Source organism: Ictalurus punctatus, chromosome 25, assembly GCF_001660625.3.
Source record: "Ictalurus punctatus breed USDA103 chromosome 25, Coco_2.0, whole genome shotgun sequence".
Lineage (NCBI taxonomy): Eukaryota > Metazoa > Chordata > Actinopteri > Siluriformes > Ictaluridae > Ictalurus > Ictalurus punctatus.
Window position 1 is genome coordinate 14,796,536 of NC_030440.2, and position 17,404 is coordinate 14,813,939.

At 34.9% G+C, this 17,404-nt stretch overlaps 1 protein-coding gene across 1 annotated transcript in view; it reads right to left on the reverse strand.

The window, feature by feature from the left end:
- Nucleotides 1-388: 388 nt before the first annotated feature.
- Nucleotides 389-17,404, reverse strand: part of clvs2 (clavesin 2) — a 29,529-nt gene continuing 12,513 nt past the window's right edge. The window contains exons 3-5 of the mRNA XM_017455523.3: nucleotides 10,861-10,971; nucleotides 10,501-10,721; nucleotides 389-4,470 (exon numbers count right to left, since the gene is read on the reverse strand). Of these exons, the coding sequence (XP_017311012.1) occupies nucleotides 4,377-4,470; nucleotides 10,501-10,721; nucleotides 10,861-10,971 (426 nt within the window). The 3' untranslated portion in view covers nucleotides 389-4,376. The remainder of the gene's footprint in view (nucleotides 4,471-10,500; nucleotides 10,722-10,860; nucleotides 10,972-17,404) is intronic.

Sequence of the window (17,404 nt, forward strand, 5' to 3'; positions counted from 1 at the left end):
TCCTTTCTAATATCATCAGCACACTATATGGGGTCTTTCATTATTGTAATCATCATTATATATACAATCAAGGTGATATGCAAGTTAAATTGGCAATTTGAAGAAAAAAAAAAGCTCTGCGTACACAAGAAATACAGAAATATTTCTACAGCAAGGTGTGTTTAGAAAAGCAGGGAACTATTCTTTGTTTCGGTGAGTGGCGTAGCTTTGGTTATAGTGGTAATACATTTTACTCACATGAGTGCTCATAGAAAACAAGGCTTGAAATGGAGACAATTTAAGAAACATTCCCAGTGCTTAAAAAAAAAAAAAAATATATATATATATATATATATATATATATATATATATATATATATATATATATATATATATATATAAAGCCTGACTAGCCTGGTGCATGAGTTAAAGTATAAATGCCAACTTAGCGATATCTTAAACCACTGGTTCTGACAGTGATACTAGTACTGAATGCTTTACTGAATACTTTACAGCACCATATGAGAATCCATATCCAAGAAACTTTACTTTCTTGGTACAAATATTCCACATTTTAACAGGAAACAAGACAGGAGATAATACTACCTGGCTATAGATTAGAAAACAAAAGAGTAATATGACATTTATCAGAAAAAATTCATACTTTTTTATGCCAAGCATTCACCAGAATATGACTGTAGGCTTATAATACTCTAATCAAAAGTCTTACATGCAAAAGTTAAAACCTACGTACATGGCTTGGCCTAAATTGAAGTCAAATTTGTCTATGCAAGTTTGCTGCATTTAACTTGCATCAAACATTCTTAGCTGTGATCCCCAATTTATATCCAGAATTTATATCTTGATAGAGATTATCTCCGTTAAAATGCATATACAGCATGTAAAGACGTGTTCAAACCATTTCAAGTGGTCTGAGAAGCATTATAGTCATTTTTGATGCAAGTGTAAATGTAGCCATCTGTCCAAGTCACAGTTACCAATCAAACCCTATCCTAATACATTACGCCATAATGCTCAAGGTCTATAACTGCCAAAGTCGATGTCTTAATTAACATTTTGAAGGAACATTTATTATTTGTTTTTAATATAAAACAACTGAAAGCAAACAACACAACAAGCTGGTTGCAGAAGCTACCAGAAGCTGGTTTTACAAATTGATCAGATTTTGAAGATGCATGAAACGAGCAGGTAAAGCAAACAGTGTTTTATCATTCATCATTTTTTCTTATTGAATATGCAGTATTCAGTGATCCAGTTTCCATTTCTGAGTTTCAGCAACACATGAATCATCTAAGAACCAAAGGCTTATACCGTCTTCAGGGAAAACGCGGAACTCCAGGGCCAGGACTATCACAAAAAAAAAGATACAAACAAGCATACCAAAATTTTATTAACTTCAAATTAGCTTTACATTTTTAAGTGAAGAAACCAAATTAAAAACTTTAAAAATGTAATGCCAAAGAAGTTACACAATTAGGTGAGTCCTGCTTATTTTTAATCAATTAGAGAAAACCAACCAGCAATCCCAGAAACTTCTGCAGAAGTGGGAACATATTTAGTATCCGTTTCATGGATAGTCCAAATCATTATGCTGAGACGCTCTATTATTTACTGTAGTTACCCAAAAGTGAACTGTAAAAATGAGCAAAATTTAATTCACATAAGATTTCCTCAATGGTTCTTTAAATGGGTAATAGCTATAGTGTTCTTAAAACGTTCTACTTAGAACCTTTCCTTGAAAGAGAAACCCTTTATTATAGGGTTTTATGAAGAACATTTAAGAATTTCCCCAATGGGTCAAAACCAAATAACCCTTTAATGCAGTTGTTCTCAAAGTATGGTCAATGAAGCATAGTCAGGGTCTGTGATTTTTTAATGTAGTTAATCACAGCCAACCATAATCAATGTTACCATATTTCTAATTGAGTTCTTCTACATATTTGTCAGTTTGGCTGGTCATTTGAATTGGTGTGGTGTAATCCAAACATATAGCACATAAATAATGTGTTCTGTCAGTAGAAAGTTCAGGAATGCTTTATAGCGCAAATAAATAGACAAAATTACACTGTACATATTTAAATAACGTTCCTTAATCAAATCTGTACTGAGTGTCGGTGGAAGTTATTTTAGAGTTAAAGGGGTCCCTGATTATATAAAAAAAAAAAGTTGGAGAACTAAATTAATTTTAAAGTGTGCATTCTTAGAAACTAGGATTCCTCACGGTATCTTTAGGCAGGGAAACCCTTTGATGTATGATTTTATATAGAACAATGAGGAGTTTCCCCAAAGAGACAAACCAAAGAACCCTTTAGTGCATTAAAATTGTTTTAAAAAAAATTGAAAAGCCCTAATCGGATTGAATTAGTTTATCAGGGGCATGTCAGTAATAAATTTTTTGCACGTCTCCTCAGTGATAAAAAAAAAATCTCACATCCAGACAGCAATAAAATTACCACAGGAGGAGTGAGTCTCTAGTGGGTTGTATTTACTATGAACCAGGATGTTTGCATCACACGGCCATGTGATAATTCACTCCATTCACAACATGACCTCCAAGCAGTCGAAGAGGCACTGGAATAGAGAAGAGGTGCTGGCTCTTATTTCAGTTTGGGGCGAACCAAAGTTCCAGCAACAATTTGAAAATACAATAAAACAATAATCACAAAGTATTTGAGAAGCATCCATTCTTTTCATATCTCGAGAAGTGTTTAATATCTTGGGGAGATTCACTAATATGTCCTCTAATAGACTGAATACAGCAAGTAGCAGCAGTCAAAAATCTTTTTTTTTCCAATGCGAGGCGACCTCTGCATATAAAATCACAGACATTTACATCTGGACAGGACTAAAATGATGAGACGACCTCTGATATTGGCAGAAAATAGTATTTGGTCATTTTCTCAGAGTAGGATGGAGAAAAACACAGACATGGCCAATCTGGATGGAAATAAAGTCACAGAGGAGCAGGAAATTACCCCAGCATCCCATGTAAATGTAATCCTTCCCTGATTGGGCTTAAAGGTGTAGACTATAGGGTTCACAACAGGGTTCTTCAAGACGCCTTTAGATTGTTATCTTTTGTATCTTTTAGATAGTAGATCTATTTTTTTTAAAAACAACAAAAAAATAAAACCAATCTCAATCCACTCAGCGCATGAAATTATAAAGGGAACCCCTTTGTTGTACGTTTTTACACATAAAACCTTCAACAGTACTAGATGGAACTTTTTTTTGTCCAAAAATGTAGCTTGAATGCACTCCTCAGTCTAACTATGAATATAAACTTGCCAGAAAATGCAACAAATAAAATAATGCCATGAAAGAACCTTATTGCGCTGACCGCACTGAAAAGCCAATATCCACTGGTTAAGTGTTGTTCCTGTCATGTTACTTTCCTTGGTTTTAGAAATCGCTTCTTCAGTGTCACATTTCTTACCTAATGTTAAGAGATCTAATCAATAGAAACAACGATTCATCGCTGTCAGGTGAGCACAATACACTACATATATTAATGCTGGCCTATAACAACGAAGCCAATACTTATCTTTTTCTTTTTTTATATATATTTGATTAGAAGAAACATAAACCTATATGCCTATATACCTAGCTAAAAATGAAAGATTTGTAGGCATCATGAGTCTTTCATTAAGCATCTTGACAGGAATAAAGATGGGAAATGTCTTGAAAATTAAAGAAAAAAAAAATTATTAAATAAATCAATAAACCCTCTAAGCTATAAGCAGTCTTCTCCTACTCTAATGGCAAAGCTCAGACTGTGCTGAAATAATGTCTTCGAAAAAACTGTAATCCATTATGCCTTGCTGCAGCGTAAAGGGGTTTTTGCAAAGTCAATAGACTAAAACCTGAACACTGAATGTTCAATATTTACTCTAATGAAAGCATTATATATTTGTACGACGTGTTTAATAGCCATACGCCTCTCTATTTTACGTTCTAATCATGACCATAAATCCTGAGCTTTGCACTTGGTGATTTGGAAAACCGAAATATGAAAAGCCATCAGTGCCCTACAACACCGCTCTTACTACATGAAGCACATACAGAATATTCACAGCAGTCTTTACATTTGTATTCATGTCACAATTAGTTCCCGAATCCTACGCTTACAGCTGAAGTGTATTTACAGGTTTAAATTGGCACTTAACAATTACATATGGATGTCTTCCATTAGCTGTTTGATTAAAAAATATCCCTTTTAACGCCGTCTCAGATGCTTTGCACATCTTACATATCTTTCATCACATTTTTGTACATTTTTTTTTTTTACTCCAGTTGTGGGAACTGGGTGATCTTCTTCCCCAGTGTTCAGGCCTTAATGCTTGCTCATTGCTAGGAGAAACAAAAATGAAGCCTTTTTAGTCCAGCGAAAGCAGCGGCTGCATGTTCTCCTCCTCGCTTTTGATTTTTTCTGGCCGTTTAAGAACTCCAGGCTCCACCACAGACTGGGATCTGCACATATGAAAAAAATATGATCAGCTTTAGAAAGAGCCGTTTCAGCAAAAATCCATGGCGTACATATTTCTTGTTGGTTTTGGTTATTGCCTAGAGAAGCCCTGAACTTCAAGTTCTGTATGCCATTATTTTTGGATGTACCACAGCACTGTCGAACTCACAAATTCGAAGGTGTTAATGAATTTTCTATAACAGCACAGCTCTCAAAGTCGTTTCGGCTGTAACATAAACGATAGACTTATATTAATACACTTGTTCGAATCTAAGACTATTAATAAGTGTATTAAGAAAACGTATCGTTATTTATCAACAAAGTAAGAATGTAATGGTCAGTAGGTTTTCCTTAAAGTAAAGGGTTAAATAATGGCATACAATTTTGAAATGATAAGATATTACTAAATAATTACATAAAAACTTAAACCGAGATGTTAAAATGAGATATTAAATTGAAATGACAAAATACCTATCTTGAAATAATGCGATACTAAGTATCTCATTGCAATTCAGGGCTTCTGAAATTGCCATAATTTAATAATAATAATAGATATAATATAGATTTTATGCTGCCTGAGTACTTTACAGCAGCAAGTCATTACAATGTGCACTTTCACAATGGAAGCACTTACTGCAGATTGAACCTGGAAAGGTCATTTTATATAATGTCACCACTGGCCACAAGTCTGCCCTACTTTGGATTTATTCATCTAAAGTAGAGGCATAAGCAGCTTTTCAGACAGAACACTTACATTCATCATGCACAAATCTGGGGCAGGTCACTGGGAAAGATGCATTTAAATGGGTGATTCCGGCGACTTGATAACGATGATAATCCAAGCAAAGTACAATGTTTAGGGATGCAGTTTCTAGTATGTTATTTGTTAAATGCAATATAATTTCCTTTGAAAAATAGTGATACTGAAGAAGCATTATGTCTGTCTCTATTAATTACAGCTGTGTGTAGTTTTGGGCTTGATAAATTTATGAGGAATCAAATATTGGAAATGCAATGTTTAATAAAATATTTTGTTTAATATGACTCGGAAATATCACTTAAAATTATGAATAGGTTATAATATCATACATGTTATTTAATAAACCACACTCGTCAATTATGGTATAGACGTATATTAATTCTTAATGCTTGCAAAGTCATGCTTCAATTTAATACGTTGTTATAATAAGTTATTTCTCAGTTTTCTAGTAACTATAAAATCATAAGTTAAATTCTCAATGGCTCTTATTCATCAAAGCATAGAAACTAGAGTAGACTACAATTGCGATGATAGCTTTAGGACCGCAATTGCCACCAAAAAAAAAGTTTTGTACTCAAGTCTCCATCAGTGAACAGTTTATAACTTATACATGAACCTACAATGAATTTCCTGGTTACACATACACACTTTTTGACTATATAGCACACAGTTATCGAAGGGAATTATTTATAATCACACTATCCGGTGTCATTCAGATGAGGACGGGTTCCCTTTTGAGTCTGGTTCCTCTCACGGTTTCTTCCTCATATTGTCTCAGGGAGTTTTTTCTTACTGCTTGCACTTGATGGATAAATTTATTAATTTTAAATGTATATCGTGAATTTATATATTTTGTAAAGCTACTGTGGGGCAATGTGCACAATGTGTATTCCTGCTTGCCTATACTGTATGTTCAGGAAATTTAACCAATGTTTACTTTTCCTGCAATAAAAATTTGGTGTAATTAACAGTATAAAGTAGTTTGTCATTCTCTTTCTTGCTTGAGATACGGTTGGAGTTAAATACTGTAAATAATACATTTTAAAAAGTTACTGAATTGATTTGCCGAATCGAATCGTTGTTAAGTGAATCGAATCGAATTGAATCGTTCTGAATTTTCCAAAAAATCTTTCTGAATTTTCCAAAAAACACTTCTGAATCTGATCAAAAACTAATGAATCATGAATCGAATAGAAGATTCACACACCAATTAAAAGTGCTATACAAATAAAATTGAATTGAATTGAACTGAATCTTCCTGTAGAGATCAAGTTCTTTAACCAACACAGTGGTTAAAACCAGTCATTCTGCATAAAAATCTTGAAATCCTTGCTAACTAAATGTGATACTGTCACACAGTGCCTGTCACAATTCGATGAAATTGCTGAATAGTTCTGAAGTCTACACTAACTCAAATAACCACTCAGTACAACCATGCTGAGCAGAATAGCATCTCAGAACATACAACACAACCAAACCTTGAAGTGGATGTTCTACAACAGCAGAAGATTGGGTTCCACATTTGGTTCACATTGGGTTCCACTCCTGTCAACCATGAACGGGACTCTGGAGCTACATTTCACTATAAAAAGTGTTTTCCCTTGGCCACCACACATATATCACAATAGTTTTTTTTTTTTTTTTTTAAATAGAACATTTCTGTAATGTAAGAGGTCAGTAGCTAGCAAGGCACATATGTCAACATCTAGGCATTCTGAGTGAGTGGCACAAACAAAAAAAATATGTAAACTTGTTGTGCTTCCAATGATAAGTTGTAATGGACACAAACTGTTGGTTTTCTGAGACTAAAGGAGTCACTGAGCCTCAGGCTGTAGCCTTCTCTTTCAGACAGATTATGCTCACAGAGCAGCAGTGGAGACAGAAGTCAGATTGATGCTAAAGGGAAAGCGTCGTCGCATGTATTCATGCTCCAGAGAGCAGCTTGCAGCAGCATTGTATCACTCACTGAAGGAGGCACGTGACAGCATCTTTTTTATCTAAAGCTGTTCGCATGGACCGGTAGCTCGAACAAGCCCTGAAGGCAATCGGTAAGACAATGAACTGGAACTTCTAGACTTGTAAATGTGATCTAATCTAGCAGGTAACTACAACACACTGAAAACGACAGACACATAGAGTACTGTAAGAACACAGGACTACAGGGAACCAGAACAGAAACATAGCTCTAATAGCACGCAGGCCTTTTTGAACTGCTCCTCATTTGCAATTTTAGTAAGCGGCTCAGTGATGTGCCCTCAAGCAATCCTCTGGATGACTCACTAGAATGAACACTGAAGCAAATAAATTGTGCGTTTCTCCACTTTGCTATCAAATGAGCCAAATTAATTTGCATTATTCCTTAATGTTGAACAAATACATTTCAGATTAAATTAATTTAAGGCGTTTTTAACACAAAATGCTGCTTCTGTCATTGCTCATATGCCTATGTGAGTAACCGTTAGATCACACACACACACACACACGCACACACACAATGATCTCATGTTCATCTGACTCAGTGTAACTCAGTTGGAGCAACACTAAAGAAATAACTCCATAGCAACCTGCAGAATATAATAACATTATATATAATAATCTGATTGCATCCTGGCTAGTGTTAGTAGCACTCATGTGAACCAACTCTCACTCCAACCCATGTGTTTAGCTGTAGTTCTTGGCATAGGCAGCCTGGACACCATCTAAAGGTAGGGTACTACTGTACTTTATCAAGCTCTCTGTTGTATCTCTGAGTCCTCTGGTTAAATGTGTCTTTTCATTGCTTTAAGCTCCCACAATGCATCAATGATACTCTAATCCTGTGCCCATGTCAGCTGTGCATTGATTCGTCCTGTTAAATTCCTATTTACTTTGTACATTTAAAGAATATAGTACATTTAAAGAATATATAATAATTATAATTACACAATCAGATATTCATCAGATTATAAATACAACACACTTTAAAATGACTGGGACAAAAATCGGACAATAACATTTTTAAAATAAAGCCTACACAGAATCTTTAGCACTTTCAATTCCAGGATCCATGTCATCCCAAAACCTGGTTGCCTCTGCCAGGAGGTTAAGACTTAGCCATATTGTAGATGGAGTGTTTAACAAAATAATAAAATAATAACCCAAAACATACACCAACCATTTAAGCATTCCAGAAATCTCTCAAAGGAACACAATCAGTAAATCCATCTCAGTCTCCAGACTTACACCTATGTCAGAGCTAAAAAGGAACACAACATGCACAAACTGAAGAATGTAAAGGAGTGTGTACAATGTTCTGTAAGAAGATGTAGACCCAAGATCCCTCCACAAGTGTTTCCAACCATGCTAGACATTACAGCTGTGACTTCACCAGAGAAGGGTTCTTCATATGTTAAATGTGAAGGTGCCAATAATTTTAGATTTTTGCAGATAAAACTGTAATACTTAAAACAAACGTATTTTGTTCAAATAAAAATGTACAGCATACGTTCAGTCCAAAAATCACTCATTTCATGTGTTATTTTATATATTCATGTATGTTCATTTGCATGAAGGATGCCAATAATTCTGGCGGTCACTTTAATTTAATTTAAATAATCAGATTGCTGATAAAAGACCCAAAAAAAAAAAAAAATTAGAAATGATATTAGTTTTTAAACTATTCATGATCATTGTACTGAGAAAATATTACATTTAAATGTATATTGAATCGCAAAAAGGAGATCGAAGCGCTTGCACTGAGCAGAAAAATCTAACCAGAGAAATAAAAAGTATTGTTTGTTCTTCCTATAATTAATTAACCCACCTAATTAACCCAATTAATTTCCCACCTCCGCACATAACTCAGTTTTCTATCACTAAATCACTGTTAGCTCCTTTAACCTCTCTCTGCTTGGACTGGATTTTTGCTTCACTCGTAAGTCTCTTGTGATGTCTAATGAATAAATGCAGTGCTTATTAGTTAAACAACAAAATTGTACTTATAATATTTACTGAATTCATTAAAAAAATAAACCTTTACAATTATTATACCATAAATAATGTTCAAGTATTAATTAAGGTTTAAATATTGCATTGTTCTATGTTATGGAAACCACAATTGAGATAAATGTCAGCTTTATTTGAGATAATTGTGTTGTGTGTAATTGTTACTGCTGTCTTAATTTAAGATTTCTGTAATTAACAAACCATGAGAAACTGTAGGTAATGTTAACTATGTAATTAACATCAATAATTATTTGTTTATTGGAAAATAATCAACAGCAGGGTGAGGGGTTACAACAGGGTGAAATCTGAAAACAGAAATCCTAACATCCTAAAAAGAGGAGTAGGCCATGTTTTCATTTCATGGCAAGTTATGTACTGTATAGAAAAATCCTAAATCCTAAAGTTTTTTCTTTTTCTTTTTTCCACAGCCATTTCCAAAACAATTCTATTTTTTTTTATTAAATAAAGACCACATATTTATCAGTATAGTTGCATTTAATATTGTGGAACATCTGCAAAACAATTTATTTCCTGTCATTATTTCCGTTACAGCCGCTATGAACTGTTGTTCATTGTTCTCCAGCTTCTCTTTTTCTCTTGTTTCAAATTAATAAGACGAAAAAATGCAACTTGTCATGTGACAGAGATTCCACAACGCTCAATATTTGGAAGATCTACCAACATTATTAAACTTAAATTTATGTATTTATTTATTTATTTTAATTTGTATAGCACTATCAGTTCCGGATATACATTTTACATTTCTACATTTATAAGGAACGGCTTTACCTCTGACTGTTACAAAGTGCTTACACTGGAGATTCCTTCCGAAAATGTTAAACATCTCCTCCCAGAAAACTTCATTGTATAAACAATTACACACTTTTTAAAAACTGTTTATGTGTAGTATTTGCCATACAAGTCCCTGTGAATGATCTGTTACTATAGAAACGATAACATATCTGAACAAGTGCATTAATATAAATATGATTTCTCTTGCAGCCAGCACTGCCGTCAGAGCCGCTGGTACAGAAAATGAATCGACACCTTCTGACCAATCAGAATTGAGAATCCAACAGTGGTGTGGTATAACTAATAATATTTACCCCCATAAACGTGTCAGGAACGACAGATGAGTACATTCTTCACTCTAATAATTACATTTCTTTCACTTTAGTTACTAAATATAATGCTTTAAGATGAATAATTGAATAAAAAATGTGTTTAGTTTAGTTTTAATTAGTGATTTCAATAAATACTGAATGTGAAATGAAAGGGTTAACACACTGACCGTTTCATGCTTTTCGGGGACAGGTCTTTTTCCAGGTCTTTGACAGAAAGGGTATAGGACTCGGGGCAGTAGTCAGTCTCCTCATCATAGGCGTGGTCAAGCAGAGTCCTGGCCCACGTGCCCATGTCATAGGGGGGCATCATACCACCCAACTCAGAGGGCAGAATCTCCGGCACGATCAGCTGGTGTAGACTATTCAGATTATTCCCATGCATAAAGATCTGCATAGGCAACACATCAGGAAAACAAACAGTTAAAACCTGTCAGCTTATCTAGCAAATTCTATCATTCTATCGATCTGGGTGCTAATCTGATTAGCCATTGCACCCTCTCCTCCTTTTCACTCACCCTTTCACTCACCCTTTTTCTTGTTTTGTCCTTCAAGAAGGGTCGGATGACCGTATACAGAGCATGGATGTACCACGGCTGGTTGACAAAATGGATGCCTCCAAACCTGGCTGGGAAGCTGTCCTGTATGGATCAGAATATAGAAATGATCGGTCCTTCAATCATGCTGTCCAAAGTAGAATTATACCCCACAATGAATACAACACTTGTATATTTTAAAGTGAGAAATCAGAAATGACGATTTGCCCATGTACTGTGAGCAAAACCATTGTTGTGTAAAGCACTAGGTTATTATGCACTTGCCTGGTTCATCCCAGATTTTACACCAATATTCCAACAGGGAGAAATAACGACATCAGGACAGTAATTCACATTAAAATATCTCCACATTGTTCATTCAATCATCTTCACTGAACGGTTATCCACGTGTAAATGACAGTGCTGTTGAATTCTCAAAGTTGATTGGTCTGAAAGTGCAGATTAATTTTCAGCAGCTCTGATAATAATTCTGACAGCAAGGCCAATCACAGGTTTATATTAATCGCTCGTTATTGTTTTCATCCTAACAACTCATTCTTAGTGACCTGTACAGTGGATGCTCCACATCATCTAACTTAATAATACACACATTACAAAAACATATATGTATTATTTACCAAATAAATACATATAATCATTTATTTGGTGAAGCGGTCCAAAGTGTGATGAATACTTTAGTTAATATATAAGTTTAGAAAATAAGATAATACAATATATATTTATTATATAAAATAATATAATAAATAAGTTTTCCAACACAGGAAAGCTATCAGGACTGAAGTTTGTGCTTTATGATTTCTGGATAACAAGATAAGCTACATTTCTGCCTTATTAACTTCTAGAGAGAGAGACTAGTGACAGTACACTCTTGTTTCGTGTACATCCCACAACATTAAACATAACAAATTGCAACTCGTTAAGGTACAGTCCTCTCCAAAAGTATTGGAAAGGCAAGGCCAATTCTTATTTCTTGCTAAACACTGAAGACATTTGGGTTCGAGATGTAAAGATGAATATGATACAATAGATCAGAATTTCTGCTTTCATATCCTAATATTTGTAAATGTATTATGTGTGTGTGTGTGTGTGTGTGTGTGTGTGTGTGTATATATATATATATATATATATATATATATATATATATATATATATATATATATATATATATATATATATATATATATATACACACATACATGCATACATACATACATACATACATACATACATACTAATATATGGTTTGAGCCTTGGATTTCACCCTTTTGTTGTTAAAAAGGATAAACCAACATGAAGTCCAGAGAGCTGTCTATGGGAGAAAAGCAAACCATTTTGAAGCTGAGTAAAAAGGGAGTGTCCTGTTATAGGTAAATAACAGTAATGCTGATTCACATCGGGTCACATCACACCTCTTCATCATTGATTACTTTCCTATAACAGCAGGCATCTAAGTGTTTTACTCATTTCCTTGTATAAAATTGTTATTTGATTCATCAGTATAACAATACACAGTCTCAATATATGAACATAACACAGTAGTTAAAAAGCTGAATCTTTGACACAAGTTTATATTTTGCCATGGTTTAAAAAAAAAAAAAGACATGCTTCTATTTGTATAAAGAAAGCACTTGGGTGCCATGTGATTGTGCATTTATGAAGCTACGTATAGAATTTGAATGCTTATGCCCAAGGAACAGAGTATATAATATGAATTCTCTAATTAAAATATCCAATAGGAACAATAATAATTAAAAAATTAATGCAGTTACATGTTCCATCTAGGATCCTAAAGGTTTCCTTTGTTTGTCCCTTAAAGATTCCATGTAGTACCCTATAAGAATGGGTTTCTTTTCAACAAATGTTTTAAGTAGTACCCTTTTGGGAACTAGGAACCTTTTTAAAGACCCAATTCAGCATGAAATCAAAAATGACATGTATAAAACCTACAAAACATGACATACCACTTGATTTATACCTCTACACTTGATTTACAACCCACTGCAAAGCATGACGTGGCATAAAATTCACATTTTCTGCTGTTTTGTTGAATACAGCGTCTTTGTACCTTAAGATCATTATTTGGGTGTCGGTCTGTTGCCTTTTGGTGAGTGTAATGTTAAAATACTTCTCTGGGCTTCTTGCTTCCATAACAGCTGTTCTCTATTTAACTGTAAACATTCACTGAATAACCTTATTACCGGAACAAAAGCCAGATCTCTATCAGATTTCTTGAAATTTAATAACAGCTTTAATCCGATCTGAAATATCGAACGTATGACCACATGGATAATCTTGTAACTTATGATGCATTTTTATTCCTGTTTTTATTTCACGTAAATTAAAATCAATCATATTTTAGTTTGACAGAATTAAAGGGACAAGCTGTTTGTTTTGAGGTACTTGTGAGCATTGTGAGCATGGTGGTGGTGTTGGTGGAGAACAGATGTGCGGATTAGGATTTGATGCTAGAGACTCACTGAAAATCCCTTTGGCACCAACTTCCACATGAGAGAGAACAAAGTCTGGACAAAACTCCAGAGGAGAGCCACAAAGCATTAACCAATAGACCACACACACACACACACACACACACACACACACACACACACACTCACACACACACTTTTCCAACCCTGCGATTTCTCATCTCAAACAAAGAAGTGAAAGTAGAGCTGAAGATAAATAATGCCGAAATACATCAAGGGTATCTGTTCCTCAGAGAAGGTAAAAATACTAAAGTGGAAAAAGAACAGACTGAAGTGCAGGACATGAGTTCATATCGATCTCTGGAGTTGTTAAATAATCCCGTTAGACATGCCATGTCTTATTGTCCAGAAAACAATCTTAGCTGGGTGCCATGGTCTGAAATGATGCCCTTTTTCCATTTTGTTGTGGAGGAACGAAAACGTGGTGTTAGGACAATAATCAACACTGCTGTGGTGTGATGCAGCCTGAAGCAAAGCACATCAAACCTGATCATTTTTTCAGCACCAGCATATCCTGAAGTGTTTTATTCCTCTTATGTTTCCACAGCAATTAGTAAATAAATATTTTGTTTATTTATCCATTACAGTTACATTTAATGTTATGAGACATCCAAGAGACAAGTCAGCCCCCCCAACCCGTCATTTAACCAGTTATCCCATGTTTTTAAGAATGCTAATAATTTTGCAGTTTGCCATATGTGGAATGGATTTGAAAACATAATAATAATAATAATAATAATAATAATAATCATAATAATAATAATAATAATAATGCACACTGCATCCTAGTAAACCGGTATTTTTTTCATAACGTTTCAGAAAAAAAAAATTATTTATATGAGGTGCACACGTTAATTAGAATTAGATTTTTACAACTACTAAATTCTACACCTAGATCTATAAGTAGTGTTTTGAAGAAAAAATCAACAGATTTAAATGACAGATTTACTGAATTGACTTTCATTGTGTTGGTAATATATGTATTTATGCCACTTTAAGAAAAATTATAATGATTAATAATAGTAACACTTGTGATCTTGTGATTTTTAACACTCACTCCCATTGGACACACTGTTCCTAGTCAGAGTTACAGTGTGTTATGTCCCATGAGTAGAACTTCTAGCAATGAAATGCCTCCTTTGTTGCCATATGGGATTTCTATGAGGCATAAGCAAATTTCTAGAGAACTGACCCTTTTTTTATTAATAGCAACAACCACATAGCGTATGGAGTATGAGACCAGAAGGCAAAATCCATAGACTTCAGAAAAGCTGAAATCGGCCAGATGGAACGATTATGGACATAAAGTGCTCTAACAAAAAGAAACTATCAAAGCCAAGAATGTATATATAGTATGTTCGAGAATGACCACATCTAAATGGAGATATAATCCATTCATTCATCTCCAATAAGCACTTTATCCTGGTGGAATGGAGGTGGATCTGGAGCCTATCCCTGGAACACTGGGTGTGAGGCAGGAATATACCCTTGTAGATGTATTTCTAACACACACATATATACACACACACATTTACACACTTATGGTGGTCTGCACTTAACCTTAGTGGTTACAAAGCACTTTTTCTCATTCACCTATTCACATACACACTCACACAGCTCACTGGTAGCAGAGCGATCAGGAGCAATTGGGGGTCAGTTTCTTGCCCAAGGACACTTCGGCATGTGGAGTCATATGGGCCGGGAATCGACCTGCCAACCCTACGATTAGTGGACAACCCGCTCTACCACCTGAGCCACCGCCGCGCCAAACCTAGAAGCTTATCCATACCTAGAAGCAATTTATAGAGTAAAAGTCTTAAATTCTGAAGTGTTGCCAAGTCAGAAGAAACTCACATGGACATGGGAAAACCATGCAAAACACCACAAAGAAAGTTGGAAATTGTGAGTTGGAGGAAACAAGTTGGAGGAAACACAAAAAAACGAAACGCGGGGAGAACATGCAAAGCTTCACACAGAGAGTAACCCGAGCTGAGGATCAAACCCCTGGAGATATAATGTTTTACCCAAAGCAGACATGCTAACAGGAACATCAGCACACCAACACAAGCAGAAGGTCATCAAACTAACTGAAGCGCTGCAGGTGTTTTAGGTGCAGATTTGGCCCGTTAAGATAAACGGTTTGACTCTGCTGCACAGCAAAGCGAAAGACAAACATAACCTAAATTTATCAGCTCCATTTTCCAGCCAGCCAAATAATTACTTTACCTCCAGCCTCTTAGGCCCAGTTATGTCGTGTGCCATTTCTTCAGCTGAGCAGATAAACTGGAAGCTTTCTGCTGTTCTGGTAGCAGACTGAATATCCAGATGCGGCATGAACACTCTGTTAGCTTTGATTCACGTAAACTGCGTCTCGGAAAGGTTTTAATCCACTCTCTGGAATGTTCTCTGTCTTCTTCAATTTTGCTTCTGTGTGTTCTATGAGAAAATGACTGCTGGCCCAGTAAATATTGCACATACCCCATGCGCAAAGCTATGCAAGGAAATGCTATGAAATTAACTGACTTGCTTGATGCCAGTTGCTCTGTAAGACTACTAATTAGAAAATACCAAAATTATTAGAGATATCTGCAGATTTACAGAAAAACCTTTGAAAATAAATACAAATGATTAATAGCTCATGGACCACAATGTTTCTGGTTCATAGAGGCGTAAAAGCCGTCCTTCATGTAAGTTCATAAGCTATGTGAAAAAGGAATGTTGACTCGCTTTTCTAGACAGCAGTTTCTACTAATAAAATTACATGTGAAGTTAAAGCCTCAAAGGATTCCATGTTGTTGTTTTTTTACATCAACTTTTGTTGTGTCTAGACCTTTTCTCAGTTGTGTCTAGAACAACCCTTTGAAAACAATCATGTGCTGTCGAACCCAAAACAACCAGTTGAGAGAAAATGCAAACTAATAAAGCAGATCAGGTGAGAATGTAATATAGGCAAGAGATACTTAAAATAAATCATTTAGATGAACTGAATTAAATACAAATGACAAGAGGACAAAGATTCAAATACACTTTTAGTAATAGTAGCATAATATATTAATAGTAGAAGATATATACAGTATAGTCATGGCTGTGATCTTTGCAAATTTGTCTGAACTTAAACAATCAAAAAAAAATCTAGGTTTCACCCACATTAAATTTACATTTATCCATTTGTATGGCATTTGGCAGACGACCTTATCCATGGCGACTTACATTTATCTCATTTATACAACTGAGCAGGGCATTGTTCAGGGGCCCAGCAGTGGAAGCTCGGTAGTGCTGGGATTTTGAAGTCATGACCTTCTGAACAATGCCTTAACCACTGAGCTACCACTGCACATTAAGGTTCCCAGCTATTAAAATAGTGCAGTGACACCAGTACCAGTAGTAGTAGTAGTAGTAGTAGTAGTAGTAGTAATAATAATAATAATAATAATAATAATAATAATAATAATAATAATAATAATAACAATAATTATAATAAAAACAGGTCAAAACTAGGAAAGCTATGTTTTTTCCTCATTAATGAGGGGTCTACGAAGACACAATTTTCCTCCATTCACAGGTGTTACAGCAAAACTGACGTCAAGTCACATGATTATTTATTTCATAATGTCATTTATATATTTAACTTTGCCTTCATAAGACATTTCATTGACTTTTGTATAGAGATCCATTTACAATTACACAAAATATGAATTTCAGGCTGAAATATTGTGGTTACACGTATTCTGTCAAATTGCTGTATACTGCCAATGACAGTGGTAAGGTCAGATGACAGAGATAAAACTGTCACAGATAGACTGTATGAATCTACAGTTCAGAGAAATCAGCCCCATGGTCTAGTTCATACCGTTCAATTGATACCGCTTACAACCATTGGTGGTGCTGTTACGCTTGGTTACACAAGTGTCTAAAATAATCCATTTTAAGACATTTTTTTTTTTACAGCAAATAATCTGATGTGGATGACAAAAAGACATCAATGTAAGATTGCATGTTTATCTTTTAAAGACAGATGGTATTAGCCCTGC